The sequence below is a fragment of the Bombina bombina genome, chromosome 4 (assembly GCF_027579735.1).
Source record: "Bombina bombina isolate aBomBom1 chromosome 4, aBomBom1.pri, whole genome shotgun sequence".
Classification (NCBI taxonomy): domain Eukaryota; kingdom Metazoa; phylum Chordata; class Amphibia; order Anura; family Bombinatoridae; genus Bombina; species Bombina bombina.
In genome coordinates, this window is record NC_069502.1 from 748,868,928 (window position 1) to 748,885,774 (window position 16,847).

At 40.4% G+C, this 16,847-nt stretch overlaps 1 protein-coding gene across 1 annotated transcript; it reads left to right on the forward strand.

The window, feature by feature from the left end:
• Nucleotides 1-1,150: 1,150 nt before the first annotated feature.
• Nucleotides 1,151-3,490, forward strand: LOC128657815 (zinc finger MYM-type protein 1-like). The gene has a single exon (XM_053712232.1). It carries the CDS (start codon nucleotides 1,151-1,153, stop codon nucleotides 3,488-3,490), a length of 2,340 nt encoding a protein of 779 aa, XP_053568207.1.
• Nucleotides 3,491-16,847: the final 13,357 nt, after the last annotated feature.

The window sequence follows — 16,847 nt, forward strand, 5'->3', positions numbered from 1 at the left end:
GGTGCTGTGAGGGCAAACTCATAAAATGTGATAGTGACTAATTCCACCTGTGCATTCACTATATGCACATACATTTTGAACTTCTGTATAAAGGGTCTCAGGGCCTTAAGTGTCTATGATAAACTATTATTTCTGGTGAGCTCCAGTTTTCAGTCATATAGGACTTTTACATTTATATATATATATATATATTATATCCTGAGAGTGCATGAAACCCAACATTATTCAATCCGGATTTAGATAGAGAATACATTTTTAAGCAACTTTCCAATTTGCTTATTTTATATAATTTACTTTATTCTCTTGTTGTCATTTGTTGAGAAGCATATCTAGATAGGTTCAGGGACTGGGAGGTAGCTGCTGATTGTTGGCTGCATATATATGTCTCTTGAAATTGGCTTACGATTGTGTTCAACTTATTTCCAGTAGTGCACTGCTGCTCATTCAAGAAAGGATACAGAGAGAATATAGCAAAATTGGTAATAGAAGTAAATTAGAAAAATGTTTACCTTATAGTTTTAACCTTTCATCTGCTGGAAAGTCTGCCAGGCATTCCCTATCAACAATGTATTTGTGTCCTTTTGATGAGGGTTAAATTAGCCTACCAAGTACTAACATGAAAGGCACAAATAATAAAAGTGGGTTTGTGTTGCAGTGCTCTGGCTGCCACTGGTTTAATGGCATCAGCGTAGAGGAGGGTGCACAGGACAGGTACAACATTTTTAGGGGTGCAAAATTTCAAAAGTAATTTTTGCCCCTAAGAATTTGCGCTATAAAGAGGAAGTAAAGCTGTGTCCATGTTATATGAGGATGGGCTGTTGGTGGCAGGGCAGGTGTCCCATTTTTAGTCAGACCATTACAAAATGTTTTAACAAAAAATTGAGACCAAGCCGAAAGCCTCCATTTACCATACCCATTTGGTATTTTTTTTTTTTTTAGGCAAATTGCACGTGCTGCCAGCCATGAGTGAACCAAAAAAGAAAAAGAGTTTAAAAGACTGAGAGAAGAAAAACAAAAAAAGACAGATCAACTCTTATCAAAAGTTGCAAAAATACAGTCTTATTTTGGTGGTCCAAGTGGTTCAAAATCTTCTGATGTATCGATTGCAGAAGAAAAGAAATGCAGTGATGACACTGTTGAAGAACATGTGATGCACAGTGATGTTAATAAAGATGTTGAAATGCATGATGACTCCATTCAAACACCTAGTACATCTTCTGTTTCTAAATCTGGCGAAGCAAAATCTAGTTCTGAACCTGTGGTTGAAGTGGATATGTGTACACCAGCTTCAGTTTCTGGTGATCCAGCCATGTGGGTGATTAACGAAGAAATTAGAGATCATATTGCACTTCATGGAATACAGCAAAATACTAGTGTAGACTTCAGCAAATCAAAAAGAGTGTATGGAGATAATGTTCGATTTTGTACAGAAGACCTTTTTAAAAGGAAGATGAAAAATGGAGAGTTGCAAAAGAGATCTTGGTTGGTTTATTCAGAAAACAATGGTAGTATCTATTGTGTGCCATGTTTACTTTTTGGTGATCAACTCAATGCATTTTCAAGTTCATCTGGTTTTAATGACTGGAAAAATGCTGCAGGGAGAATTCATAAACATGAATCTTCACAGCACCACAGATCATCTGTTGTTGCACTAAAAGTTAGAGGAAGTGCCAAAGGACGAATTGATAGACTAATGGTGGAGCAGATGGAAGAAGAGAGGCAATATTGGAGGAATGTTTTAAAACGTGTATGTGCCACTGTTAAAACTCTTGCTACACGTGGATTGCCATTTCGTGGTACTGATGAAGAGTTAGGTAGTCTACATAATGGCAACTACCTTGGTTTGTTGGAACTAGTTTCAGAGTTTGATCCATTTTTACTGCAACATCTAAAAGAATATGGAAATGTAGGGAGTGGACATACATCGTACCTCTCTAAAACAGTTTATGAAGAAATAATAAAATTAATAAGTGATGCATTGATCACACAAATTGTGAGTGAAGCAAAAATAGCTAAATATTATGGCATAAGCGTTGATTCTACCCCTGACATATCTCATGTGGACCAACTGACCTTTATCTTAAGGTACATTAGACCTGATGGTATCGCTGTGGAACGGTTCATGGGTTTTATAGCAAATGTAGGACACAAATCTCAACAAATTGCAGATATCATATTGAGCACTTTAGAAAAATATGGTCTTGACATAAAGGATTGTCGAGGTCAATCTTATGACAATGCAAGCAACATGTCAGGTGCATACTCCGGTGTTCAAGCCCGGATTAAGAACATAAATCCATTAGCCCAATATGTGCCATGTGCAGCGCATTCTCTTAACCTTGTGGCATCAGTTGCTGCAGAGTGCTGTCAAGAATCATCTACATTTTTTTCATCTTTGCAACTGTTGTATAACTTTTTTACAGCTTCCACTAATCGTTGGAGTGTGTTGATGTCCTGTCTGAGCCCTGGAACACCTGTTGTCAAGAGTTTATCCCAAACACGCTGGTCAGCAAGACAAGATGCATGCCAAGCTCTAAGAGAAGGATGGGTGGACATTTTAAAAGCCCTTGAACAAATAGCAGATAATGTTGAAGAGAAAAAAAAAACAAGAAATGAAGCTGAAAGTATTTTTAATCTTTTAAACCGTCTGGAGACTGCAATAATGACAAATGTGTGGGGAATTATACTGAAGAGATTTAAAGTAGTCAGCATGAAGTTGCAGAGTGTCCATATTGACCTGGGAACAGTGGTTCAAATGTACAGTTCTCTTGCAGAATTAATAAGAAAGTTAAGAGACAATTTTGAACACTATGAACAGCTTTCTAAGGCAATGTGTGAAATTGAAGAGTATCAACATGACATTAAACGAAAGAAGAAACACAACCCTAGATTTGATGAAAGAAAAGAGAGCTATGTAATTGAGACTGGAAAAGACTTTTTTCGCATAAATACTTTTAATGTTCTTATGGACGAAATACTTGTTGAGTTAGGGCGAAGAAGTGAGTCTTACACAGCACTTTTTGATTGTTTCAGTTTTCTTGAAAAGGTTCACAATTTGACACTGCCAGAAATTTCTACAAGTGCAGCTAATCTTTTAAAATATTTTAATGATGACTTAGAAGATGACATAACAGAAGAGTGCATCCAACTGAGCGGATATCTAAAGTGTTTAATGGAGCCTGAGTGCAAAACTATCCCACTGTCAAGACTATGCAAACTGTTTCATGAGGAAGACTTAATTGACCTATATCCGAATGTACACATTGCATTAAGACTTTTCTTGACATCTCCTGCAACTAATTGTTCTGGTGAAAGGTCGTTTTCTACCTTAAGACGAGTAAAAAATTATCTGCGGGGTTCAATGGCTCAAGAAAGGTTAAACGCACTCTCTCTTTTGGCTATTGAAGGAGAACTTGTGAAAAATCTGGGTTGTGAAGATATTATTGATACCTTTGCAGAGCAGAAATCAAGAAGAAAGCATATGCTGTAACATTGAACTATTATCTTCAGCTTAAGACTCTGCAAGTTTGGGATCTACCTCATTTATTTTACAAATATGAATACTAATCTCCACTGTTCTTATTGAAAAGGGATTTACTCCCTGTAATTATGGTTCATATGTTGTTTACATAGTATTTTGGTTGATATTTAAAAGTTAACAGCACTTTAAAGGTTAAATCTAAGCGCACCATAACCACTACAATGAGCTGTAGTGATTTTGGTACCAGCTGCCCCCCTCCCACCTTGGGTGCTCAACTATAGTAGTTTGTTAAAATGTTTACAAATTGTTTGACACCTTGCTGTCTTTGGTACCGACAGTCCCTCTGGTCTAAGTTGCTATGATAAAGTGGAAGTTCATACTTTAAAATGATCATGCCAATTCATACCAGATTTAGGGCTCATTTGAATTCCTTTTGGATATTCTTTTCAAATCATTTAAATCTGTTAGAAAAAGTTTTCAAAAGATTTATCTACAACAATTACCATTATAGTCTGTGGTGATTTTTGTAACCTATTTGAATCATTTAAAAAGCATATCCAAAAGAATTAAATCAAGCCCGTAGACTATATATACATTGGCTGAGAACTGGACACTTCTGACATCAAAACAATGCCGCTTAGAATGACCCTTAGATTTATGTTTTAAGTGTAACGGGGTTTGGCCTAGGCCCACAATTACCCCTGTGGGTCTTTACCCCAGCTACCTCCATGTGCTCTGCAGGCTGATCCTGAGTCTCCGCTACCTGGGAGTTGGGGTACATGACTGTGGCAGTGCCTCCACCTGACTGGGCATCCAGGGCAAGAATGGGTTTCCCAGACAGGAACATAATAAATAACTACAACACACACAGTAATAACAGTAAAACAGTATGAACATGTATTAAAGGATTATGGCAAATAAAAAATAAGGCAAGAAATACAGTGACTAACTAACACACCAACTCTCTCTAACCAGGCCCAGCACCCTCCCAAACCACCTGCGAACCCACCCTCAGGCTTCACCCTAATGGCTGATGGGTACCAGTTGGTGCACAGAAATGTTGGGGCCCTTTAAGGTAATCCACATGCATTTAAACAGTTACAGCTCATAGGAAACTGCAATCCACAGGAAGAGCTGTTTATAAGTTTATGTGATGGACAGAATGCCATGTTAGTATGACAAGGAGAGAGGATACTTCTTACCACTAAACAGGCTGAAAGAAAACTCCAAGGTCTGCCAGTCATTTACTTTGTCTGCATTCTTCTCCACAGCTCTCTCACAGGGTCAGACTGCAGCTGGCAGCAAACACTAAATCAGCAGAGGAATGCTGTTACTTTACAAGATGAAGTCTGCAGCTCTCTCACAGCCAGGCCTCACACACACACCTTCACTGCTCTGACATGTCTGCTTCCTCCTGTGTCTTACACTCTTCTTTTAGTTTCACTTGATCACATGACCAACCAGTCTAATAGTTGCCTAGGCAACATCTCCTGCAGATTGTATACAGGTGCAAAAGTTCACAGGAAAATGTTCAACAGGAAGGGCTACATTCTCCCCCTCGTAAAATCCTTGCCTTCCACTGGCAAGGTTCCACCAAGAGGTAATTGAAAAAACAAAACATATAAATAATAATAAATGCACTAACATTCCTATAAACAAATGTTAACTATCTTACAGTTTATTCTAGTACAGAGGGGTTCCAACATTCATAATGTCCGCAACCGCATACAGAAAATCAACCATTTTAGACTGTACCTGGGGCATATGTACATAACTGGGTTCTCCGACTTGATCGTAAGTAAGAACCCTGGGAGGCTGTCGTATTCTAGTACCCAGTCTCTGTTCTCTCTGAGGAAGTCCAGAATGTGCCTGGGAATCTTCAGCTCTGGCCACTTGGGTGGGGAGATCACCAGATGCTTGAGACCCTGGCTCTCCCATGATACAAGAGTCTCTTTTTGGGGTCCCAGGCACAAAGTTGGGGCTGTTGGGATTCAATGTAGAGGAGGCTAAGGGAGGAGAGGAAGGAAAGTGCTGTGTTTCCTCAGCAGGAGGAGACCACCATTGATCCTCAGCACTAAGAGCTTCTGGAGTCTCTACTGCCTCATTTTCAGGACTCTCCGTTGTGCTTTTCTCCCATTCACTACTACTCCCTTCCTCTTCATCGATATAGGCTATTGGTAGTAGATGGTTCCTATGCCAAGCTTTGATCCGGCCTTCTGGGCCTTTTATATTATACACTGGCAGCCCCTTTAGCTTAGACACAACTTCAAATACGGTATCCTTCCATCTGTCTGCTAATTTGTGTTTCCCAGGTACCCCTAGATTCCGGAGGAGAACCTTATCTCCCGCTTGGACTTCCCGATGCTTCACTTTGGTATCGTATCTTCTTTTGTTGCGTTCCTCCATTTTTGCCGCAGCTTGAGTGGCCAACTCGTAGGCACTGTGAAGGTTTTGTCTGAGGGTCCTCACATACTGGAAGTGAGAGTCTGACTTTGTCCCATCTGGGGACACCCCCAACCGGACATCTATCGGTAGTCTGGCTTCCCTTCCAAACATTAGGAAATAGGGTGAGAATCCTGTAGACTCATGCCTTGTGCAATTATATGCGTGGACCATGGCTTCTACATGCTTACTCCAGGACCGCTTCTCCACTTGTTTCAGAGTCCCGAGCATGTCTAGGAGTGTCCTATTAAAACGCTCAGGCTGGGCATCACCCTCAGGGTGGTAGGGTGTTGTTCTGGACTTGTGAACCTGCAACATATCCAACAGTTCTTTGATCAGCTTACTCTCAAAGTCTCTACCTTGATCAGAATGTATTCGATTGGGCAGACCGTAGTGCATAAAATATTTCTGCCAGAGGACCTTGGCTACGGTCACAGCCTTCTGGTCTTTAGTGGGAAAAGCCTGAGCGTATCTGGTGAAATGGTCTGTTACTACCAGAACATTCCCAATTCCGGTAGTATCATTCTCAATACATAGATAGTCCATGCACACAAGATCCAGGGGTCCTGTACTTCTCAGGTGGCCCATAGGGGCAGCTCTCACAGGCAGAGTCTTTCTCTGAATACATCTTCTGCAGGTCTTCACATAATGTTCAACATGTTCTCTCATGCGAGGCCAATAGAACCGGTCTTGTACCAGGCCATAGGTCTTGTCTACCCCAAGATGCCCATGTTGATCATGGAGGGCTCTTAGGACCATTCCCCGATATCTATGAGGTAACACTAGCTGCTTTCGACCAGGGTGGTCATGGTATTTTATAATTCTATAAAGGATTCCATCTTCTAGATGTAGTTTACTCCATTCTCTCCGGTACAAATCTCTTTGTCCAATGGGAAGGGAGCTCAGTAATTTAGGGTTCTTGGCTCTCATTGCCTTGAGGACTGTCCCTATATACCAGTCCTGTGACTGGGCTTTCTTCTTGTCTTCATTGGTTATGTGAGACCACTGTTGGAGCATTGCAGGAGCACAGAATACCTCTGGTACGGCTTCTGGGGAGTGACATATGGAGTCTATTCCTCTGAGTTCAGAGAACTCATCCTGCCTCTCAGCCACTACATATGTTTGGCACAGGGCTCCTACCCCAGGCACAGGGATTTCTTCCCATTCCTCCTTTTCTTCATGAGGAGGAAGTCCAGGTCTGCGGGACAGAGCATCCGCACTGACATTCTTAGGGCCTGGCTTGTATTTAAGGCTGAAACTATAGTTCGACAATGCTGCCAGCCACCTATGCCCTGTGGCATCCAGCTTTGCTGTTGTTTGAATATAAGTAAGCGGATTGTTATCCGTCCTTACCTCGAATGTTGCTCCATATAAATAGTCATGTAACTTGTCCACAATTGCCCACTTGAGCGCCAAGAATTCTAGCTTATGGACCGGATAGTTTTTCTCTGCACCAGTTAGACTTCTACTTATGTAGGCCACTGGTCTTAACCCTTCCGGGTAGCTCTGATGCAATACGGCCCCTAGGCCTTCCATACTGGCATCAACATGGAGCACATATGGTTTCTCAGGATCTGAATATGCCAATACAGGAGCTTCTGTGAGTCTTTTCTTCAAGATTAAGAAGGCTTCTTCGCATCCTGAGGTCCATTTCTTTCCGAAGGAGTCTTTAGGACTTGGCGCCTTAACACCCTCTATAGCAGAGGTAGTCTTTAACAGGTTGTGTAGCTCTCGAGCAATCTTTGAATAGTCTTTCACAAACCTCCGGTAGTAACCGCAGAATCCAAGAAATGAGCGCAGCTCACTGATGTTATCTGGCCTGGGCCAGTTCATCACCGCTTCAATTTTGGTCGGGTCAGTTGTCACACCTTGTGCGGAAACAATGTGACCTACATATGTAACAGAGTTCTGGGCAAACCGACATTTGTCTATTGATAATTTCAGACCCTCTGCTTGGAGTCGATCCAACACCTTCAGCAATCGCTGTTCGTGCTCTTCTGGTGTCCTTCCAAACACTATGAGGTCATCAAGATAGACTAGGCACTCTTTGGGATTCATATCCCCCACAGTCTTCTCCATCAGCCTTTGAAAGGTGGCGGGAGCTCCAGTGACCCCTTGGGGCATCCTGGTAAACTCGTAGAATCCCAAGGGACAGATGAAAGCTGTCTTTTCCTGATCCTCCTTCTTCATGGGTACCTGATAATACCCAGACCTCAAGTCCAGAACGCTGAACCACTGGCTTCCAGAAAGGGCATCTAGCAGATCTTCTATCCGTGGCAGAGTATATTGATCTGGCACAGTCCTTTTGTTTAAAGTCCGATAGTCTATGCAGAGCCGGACTGTGCCATTCTTTTTCCTAACTACCACTATGGGTGAGGCATATGGACTTCTGGACTCTCTAATAATGCCAGATTCTTCCATCTGTTTGAGTATATCCCGGACATCTTCCACATCTCGAGGGGGTATTCTCCTTGATCTTTCTCTGAAAGGAGCTGGGTCAGAAAGTCTGATAGCATGTGTGGCACTCTTTGCACATCCCACATCCATTTCTTTCCTGGAGAAGACTTTCTCTCGAGTAGCTAATTTGGATCGGAGGCTATCTCTCCACTTTTGTGGTAGAGGAGAATCTTCCAGTTCAAAAACTATAGGTCCTTCATGATCACCTCCCTGTTCTGCCTTTACAGACATTACTGAAGAGACTTGGTCCAACAAGTGAATCACACCAATCTTCTGGTGACGATCAATTCTGATCTCTGTGGGTGTTAAGTTTCTTATCATTATCGGAAAATCTTTACACCAGTGATTCCGCCAGTCTTTCACCTCAGGTATGAGAGTCCACCCCTTTTTTGCATCCTCCTCAGGCAAGGACTCAATGAGGTATTGCCTGGTTCCTCCTGATATTTCATGGTGCATAGATGCTATGGCTCGTAGAGTCTTAGTCTCTCCAGGCCTTACAAATAAAGGTTCTTTCCCCGAGTAGTGGCATGATCCTGGTCTAGCTTGTAGGGCTAGTCGATGGCACTCTTTCCCTAGAACAGGGCTGACTTCCATCAGTCTGGTTAGAGATACATCTCCCACTTCAGTTAGGTAGGCCCTGAACATGTCCTGCACCATTCTTGCGTTGGTACCCAAAATTATTGGGGCGCACATTGTTTTCTTCATGGAGCATACAAGAGCTTCCAATTCCATAGGGCAGATCATTCCTGTGTTTAACTGTGGGATCGTTATTGTCACTCTTATACATCCCTCTACAGGCTGGGCCTGAGATCCCACTCCCCACAACTGCAACTCTCCTGCTGGCTCCAGGGGAATATGTTTTAGATGATGGTCATAGAAGTCTCTATTAATGATGGTGACCTGGGATCCAGTATCTAACAAGGCCGAGGCATGAATATCTTCTATTTGTAACTGTATCAGAGATTTGGGCCCGATCTTGGCCCCCACAGATAACATGGGTGTGTTTTTTTTCCCTCTTTTCCTGAAAGGACTGGTAACTTGAGCCTCCTCCAGCTCAATAGCTAGCACTTCCACTCCTGTATCTGATGAATTAGTGGGACACTCCCGCTTGAAATGTCCTGATTTTCCACACTTAAAACAGTTCCTTGGGGGGACTGTTCCTCTGGGAATAACCTTCCTGTGGTCTCCCTGCGGTGCTGCCTCCTGGTAGGAGAATAATCTGTTCTTCTTGGCAATGACTTAGACAATAATTCTAATTCAGCTACCTTTTTTTTAAGGACGAACAGTTCCATATCCTCTTTCTCTGCAGCTTTAGAAGAATTTCCTTTTTGTGGAGGAGATGGGGACATTTGGTTCTCCAGTACTTTTGCTTTTCGGATCAGTGTGGAATAGGACAAGACTTGATCATCCAACTTAACTCTTAACATGATCATGACTGGATCATTGCTAAGGCCTCCCTTCTGAATTTGTTTGGATAGTCGAGCATCCAACTCAGATGCAGTGACTGCTCCATTATGAAACAGTTTTCCCAGTGACAATTGTAATCGATTGATATAGTCTGAAGCTTTCTCATGTTCCTTCTGTTTAGTGGCTAGGAACTTAATTAATAGATCATCAGAGTCCTCTGATTTTCCATACGCATCCTGCAAAACTTTCAGGTAATCTTGTGCAGTAGCTTGTTCATTCACTCCCCTAAACAGCCTTATCATATTCGTAGCTGGGAAACGAAGACTCTCCATTATCCGTTGTTTTTTTATGTTATCCGTACAAGACCATTCTTCCAATAATTGTACAGCATTATCCTTCCAGGCCTTAAAGGGTTCCTCCCCGGCAGGAACAGGCTGATTCCCAGAAAACACTTTCAGCTTACGGTAACTGTGGGTATGGGTAGCTGTTACTATGGCTTCTGAAAGTTTTTGCAGTATTTCAGATATGTTACTCTCTCCTGAACTTGTGGCTCTCAATAGGGAATCGCCTGGTTTTGGGGATGTTGGAGATGAGGGAACCACTAGATCTTGGGTCTTAGGGGCAGTTGTCCCTTGCACACTGGAAAAGTAGACATTTCGTTTGGGGATGGCCCCAGTCTCTACAGGGGTAACCGGTAATCTCCTGGCGGGTTTCTCTGACAAAGGGGACAGAATCTGGGAATAACTTGATACATTAAAGTCTCTTTGGCCTATACTGGAGGGTTGCTGCAGTGTAACCCCTTCCTCCTTATCAGGGAGAGCATACACTAAGCGACATCCTTCAGGAGCTGCTTCAAGAAGGTATAGACATGTAGGCCTATGACGGCCTCTCAAATCTGCATGGGAATATACTAACATGTAAGTTTGACCGTATGAATCATGCAGGATATCTCTGATGGTAGCCATCTCTATTCCCAGTACAATCTCTACGCACTTGGTGATATGTTTTATTTCACTATAGGGAGGTACCTGGCATATCATCACTGCATGATGCAATGGTACCTTCTGTTGCTGGGCCCAATCTGTTACAAATGGGAGTGTGGGCCGGGGAATTAACGTATCCTTACTGGGTGTACCCCAATTTATCTCAGCAGTGCCTCCAAATGTAACGGGGTTTGGCCTAGGCCCACAATTACCCCTGTGGGTCTTTACCCCAGCTACCTCCATGTGCTCTGCAGGCTGATCCTGAGTCTCCGCTACCTGGGAGTTGGGGTACATGACTGTGGCAGTGCCTCCACCTGACTGGGCATCCAGGGCAAGAATGGGTTTCCCAGACAGGAACATAATAAATAACTACAACACACACAGTAATAACAGTAAAACAGTATGAACATGTATTAAAGGATTATGGCAAATAAAAAATAAGGCAAGAAATACAGTGACTAACTAACACACCAACTCTCTCTAACCAGGCCCAGCACCCTCCCAAACCACCTGCGAACCCACCCTCAGGCTTCACCCTAATGGCTGATGGGTACCAGTTGGTGCACAGAAATGTTGGGGCCCTTTAAGGTAATCCACATGCATTTAAACAGTTACAGCTCATAGGAAACTGCAATCCACAGGAAGAGCTGTTTATAAGTTTATGTGATGGACAGAATGCCATGTTAGTATGACAAGGAGAGAGGATACTTCTTACCACTAAACAGGCTGAAAGAAAACTCCAAGGTCTGCCAGTCATTTACTTTGTCTGCATTCTTCTCCACAGCTCTCTCACAGGGTCAGACTGCAGCTGGCAGCAAACACTAAATCAGCAGAGGAATGCTGTTACTTTACAAGATGAAGTCTGCAGCTCTCTCACAGCCAGGCCTCACACACACACCTTCACTGCTCTGACATGTCTGCTTCCTCCTGTGTCTTACACTCTTCTTTTAGTTTCACTTGATCACATGACCAACCAGTCTAATAGTTGCCTAGGCAACATCTCCTGCAGATTGTATACAGGTGCAAAAGTTCACAGGAAAATGTTCAACAGGAAGGGCTACATAAGTTTACATATTATTGTAGATGTTTTAAAACTTACAAGACACTGCATTTATTTAGTTCTGTGTTTTATTTGTATTTAAAGGTATGTGATTTAGTTTGATTTTGCACTGATTTCAAAGTATTACAGCACTTTCCTCAGGTGTACTCACTCATACCTCTTTAGCCCACGAGAGCACACTGTAGAGGTTATGTAATTTACAATGACCTGTTAATTTATGTTTGTAAGTTTACATATTGTATTTTCTTTATTGTGATTTTGCACAGAGTTAAAAGTAATACTGTACTTACCTTGTTACCTTAAGCTTTAATGTTTTAATCTAATATTTATTTTTATTTGTCCTAAATAATAATAAAAAAAATTCTTAAAGTTGTTTTTTCCCCCTTTTTTGGGTGGGGGGGGGGGTGGGGGGTGGGGGGGCGCTTCAGATTTTTGTGCCTACAGGCTCCTGAGATGTAAATCCGGCCCTGGGGACTGTAGTGGGGTATAGGGGCTGTAGGAGGATAGGGGCTGTAGTGATGGGATAGGGGCTGTAGTGTGGGGATAGGGGCTGTAGTGAGGGGATAAGGGCTGTAGTGAGGGGATAAGGGCTGTAGTGAGGGGGTAGGGGCTTTAGTGAGGGGATAGGGGCTTTAGTGAGGGGATAGGGGCTGTGGTGTGGGGATAGGGGCTGTAGTGGTGAGAATCCTCAGTGGCATATTTAGGTTTTGTGTTGCCCTAGGCACTCAAAATTCTGCTGCCCTCCCAGGTTTTAGGCTTTTTTTAGTTATAATATTTTTTTGGTCATAGTGTAAAAATTTTTTTTTACATTTTTTATAATAAATACACACACATACATATATATATATATACACACACACACACACATACATATATATATATATATATATATATATATATATATATATATATACACACACACACATGCATGTATATATATATATACACACACACACACAGTGTAGTAGGAGGATAGGGACTGTAGCGTATTCATGATAAAGTCAATCTACTACACATGAGTTGCAAGTACATGATGTAGTTTGTACAGTTTATTTTTAGTGCTTGGGCACTAATTTATATATAATATATACACACATTATATATATATATATATATATATATATATATATATATATATATATATATATATATATATATATCTTACTAGTTGGGGAGAAAATGTACTAGTCCACTCAGATATATACAGTATACTGCTGTCACTACCCCAGTCCCCTGCTCACACAGTGTCTTATTCTCCCCATTTGTTTTTATTATATGTCACCCCTAGCTTACCCCATATAACCCGTACCAAGCAGATTTTCTCCCAGCCAGATGAGAGCCGACACGACATGACACAGTGTCAAGTTGTGTAGACATTATTATAAATAACTGCAAACATTAAAGTCCCATCCAAAATTTAGCCCATATGACTCCACTCTTTAAATGACTATACTTTATTCATCCATATTACAGGGATGTTCCAGATAAAATAGAAGCACTTTAGTGCATTTCAAATTTGTGTAGGAACATTTTTTTTTCTGTGAGATGTTGACTGTGCACATGCACATTAAGCATATATAATCTAAATATGCTTCATATCAGCATTTTAATTAGTTTTTGTGGTCAGAGAGCTGTCAGTGACTTGTATCATGCAACCCAATGCATGACTCATATAATCCATTGTGTATTAGTGTGTGCAGGCATTATATATATTGTATAGCTGATTGCATGCATTATGTTGTATGATGATTGCAGGCATTGTGACTGTATTATTAGTGTGTGCAGGCATTGTGACTGTATTATTAGTGTGTGCAGGCATTGTGACTGTATTATTAGTGTGTGCAGGCATTGTGACTGTATTATTAGTGTGTGCAGGCATTGTGACTGTATTATTAGTGTGTGCAGGCATTGTGACTGTATTATTAGTGTGTGCAGGCATTATTTTGTATATAGCTGATTGCAGGCATTGTGCACATATCACTGTGTGAACGCGTTGTTGGTACAACGTGCACAATATATGTGTGCATATAAACTATTGAGTATTGCTCTGTGCATGTGTTGTTATACACATGTTTATTGTGTTTGAGGGATAAAAACGTGCAGAGAGAGATGAAGAAGATGCAGTACTTTTTGTTGTTTCCGGGGTCTGTAGGGGATTCTGTAGGGGTAGGGGATGCTGCTGGCTGCTCCACTGATGAGGACTGATGCTGTTAACTGTTAATACCATATGCATTCATTTCCCAGTGCCATCTTGTTGCATTGTCTAAGCAAAGTGCAGCTCTTCATGCACATGCAAAAGATGTATGCTCTATATATTGTTATAAAATGTGTTCTGAGCACACGTAATGGGTGAAAAAAGCTGTACTGGTAAAATACATCAGTCACAGGCCTGAGAGTATGTTGTTGAGTTTTGGTGACCTTCTATAATAACTTAAAGGGACATTAAACCCAAATTTTTTCTTTCGTGATTCAGACAGAGAATACAATTTTTTTTTTTAAATTTTATCTTTTATTGGTTTTTCTTACATAATACAACAGAAAAAAAACCCATATAATTCGATATATAATTTGACATAGACAGTTTACAAGGAATTACAACATTCCTTGTATTCGAAGACCATAACCATCTATATAATAATAGGGAAGACCCCTAACCCAAAATATCATGGATAATAATTATCTAAAGGAATCCTCAGTTTTAACTTCAAAAGTTCCTATTTTACATGCCCTGCTACATTTAAATATGTTCCGATATCAGTAATCTGTTTAAGACTAAGGCCCAATATAATACAGAGGCACAATTAGATATCGACAATATAATCAAGAGAGGAAGAAAAAAAAAAAAAAAAAAAAAGGGGAGGAGGAGGCCCCCTCTCTCTGAAGCCCCCCCTCTACTCCCCCACGTCCCCCCCTAATCTTACCAGATATTCAACAACACAATTTCAGTGTTTCTAAATGGAAAAATTAGATAATCAATTTCTCTAGGTGGAAATATTCTAATAAATTTAGACCATTTTTAAAAGAAGTTGCATATTTCCTTCTCTGAGTTCAGGTCTGTAGTCATTTGCTCAATTATTAGTTGTTTTTTTAAGTAATTCTTAATTACTGTTATTGTTGGGGAAAATTTACTCTTCCAGTTCTTGAATATTTGATATCTGGCAGCCAGAATAATTAAATTTATTATCTTAGTTTCATTTCAGGGTTTTTTTGAGTCTATCAGAAATATTATATCTTTTGGAGTGAGTCTGTCCACAGATATTTTAAGGGTATTAATCATCCAGAATTCTATTCTATTCCAATATTGTTTTATTTTGGGGCATTCCCAAATCATATGGAGCAAGTTTGCAGCCGGGAGACTACATTTTGGACATTTATTAAAGGTTTTATTTTTCCATCTGGTTCCTTTATTTGGTGTGTAATAAGTTTGATAGATTAATTTTAGATGGGCCTCTCTCCAGGTCTCCGAAATTGTGGTTTGAAAGAGCAATTGTATTGATCGTGTTACATGTAGTTTTTGATCTATATTCTCTGATAAAAGATTTGACCATTTAAGAGCTATATTTTCTAAGTTGGAACTTTCAAACTGTGATATTAAATAAGCGTACCAAGTAGAGATAGAATGATGACCTGCCTTGACCAGTATCGGCCAGCTTTCAATTTTACCCCATGACCATCTCCCTGGGAATGTATTTATTAGATGTTGAGCGTAATGTCTTGCCTGTAAGAATGCAAAAAAATCTCTATTGCTGAGAGCAAATTCTTGTTTCAAATCTTCAAAGGAACGAATAACCCCTGTTGTTGAATTAATAAATTGAGATACATACTGGAGACCTTTCCTTTGCCAGTTTTTTAATATAGTTGATTGTGTTCCTTCTTGATATTCCGAATTCCCTATAAACGTCTGCAGCTTTGGAATGTTTATATTTATACCTGCCTGTATCCCCATCTTTTTCCAAGCCTGTAATATTACATAGATTGATTTAAAAGCTTTTACTTGGGTTGGAATTAGTTTAAGATCTATATGAACTAAACTAATAGGGGAGAAAGGATATACCATATTAGCTTCTAATGTATTATCTGTGAAGTAGTCAGATTCTGTTATCCAATCAACTACAATGCGACTAAGAAAAACTAAATTGTATGTGCGTAAGTCAGGAAGGGCTAGACCTAGAGCTTGTTTCGAAAGAGCTAACTTGCGTGTTGCAAATTCTTGGTTTCTTTGATTGCCAGATAAATTGACGAATTGATGTGTTAAGTTTCTTTAAGTCATAGGATTTCAATAAGATAGGAAGGTTTTGCATGATATATAAAATTTTGGGCAAGAGCACCATCTTAAACAGTGCTATTCTACCCGATAATGATAGAGGTAGATTTTGCCAATTTTTCATATGATTAATGATTTGTGATAGAATGGGAGGGACATTCAGCGAGTACCAGTTTTGTGGGTCAGCCGATATCATAATCCTAAGATATCTGAATGCCTCTGTGACTTCCTTAAAGGGAGTTTTTACCAGGGAGCTCTTAGTTTTTTTCAGCCACAATAATTCAGATTTTGAATAATTGACTTTATAGCCAGAGAATTTGCCAAATATGTTAATTATGTTCATGAGCTTAGGTATGTTTAGATGGGTATTAGCCATATATATTAAGATATCATCAGCATAGAGTGCCAATTTCACCTCTTTTTTATTAATCTTTATACCGTCGATGTGTTTTCTGATTTTAATAGCAAAAGGTTCAATTGCCAAGTCAAATAGTAGTGGTGAAAGAGGGCACCCCTGTCGCGTCCCTCTCTCTATTTTAATCATTTTCTGTTCTATCCCATTAACTATTACACTAGTATGGGATTGAGGATATAGTCTTTCAATTAAGTTTGGGAAGTTGTTATTGAATCCAAATCGGAATAGCGTATCCAGAATATGATCATGGTTCACTCTGTCGAACGCTTTTTCCGCGTCTATAGCTATAACTACTGCGTCGGATTGGTCAATCCCCTGTTGTTCAGCTTGATTTTTAA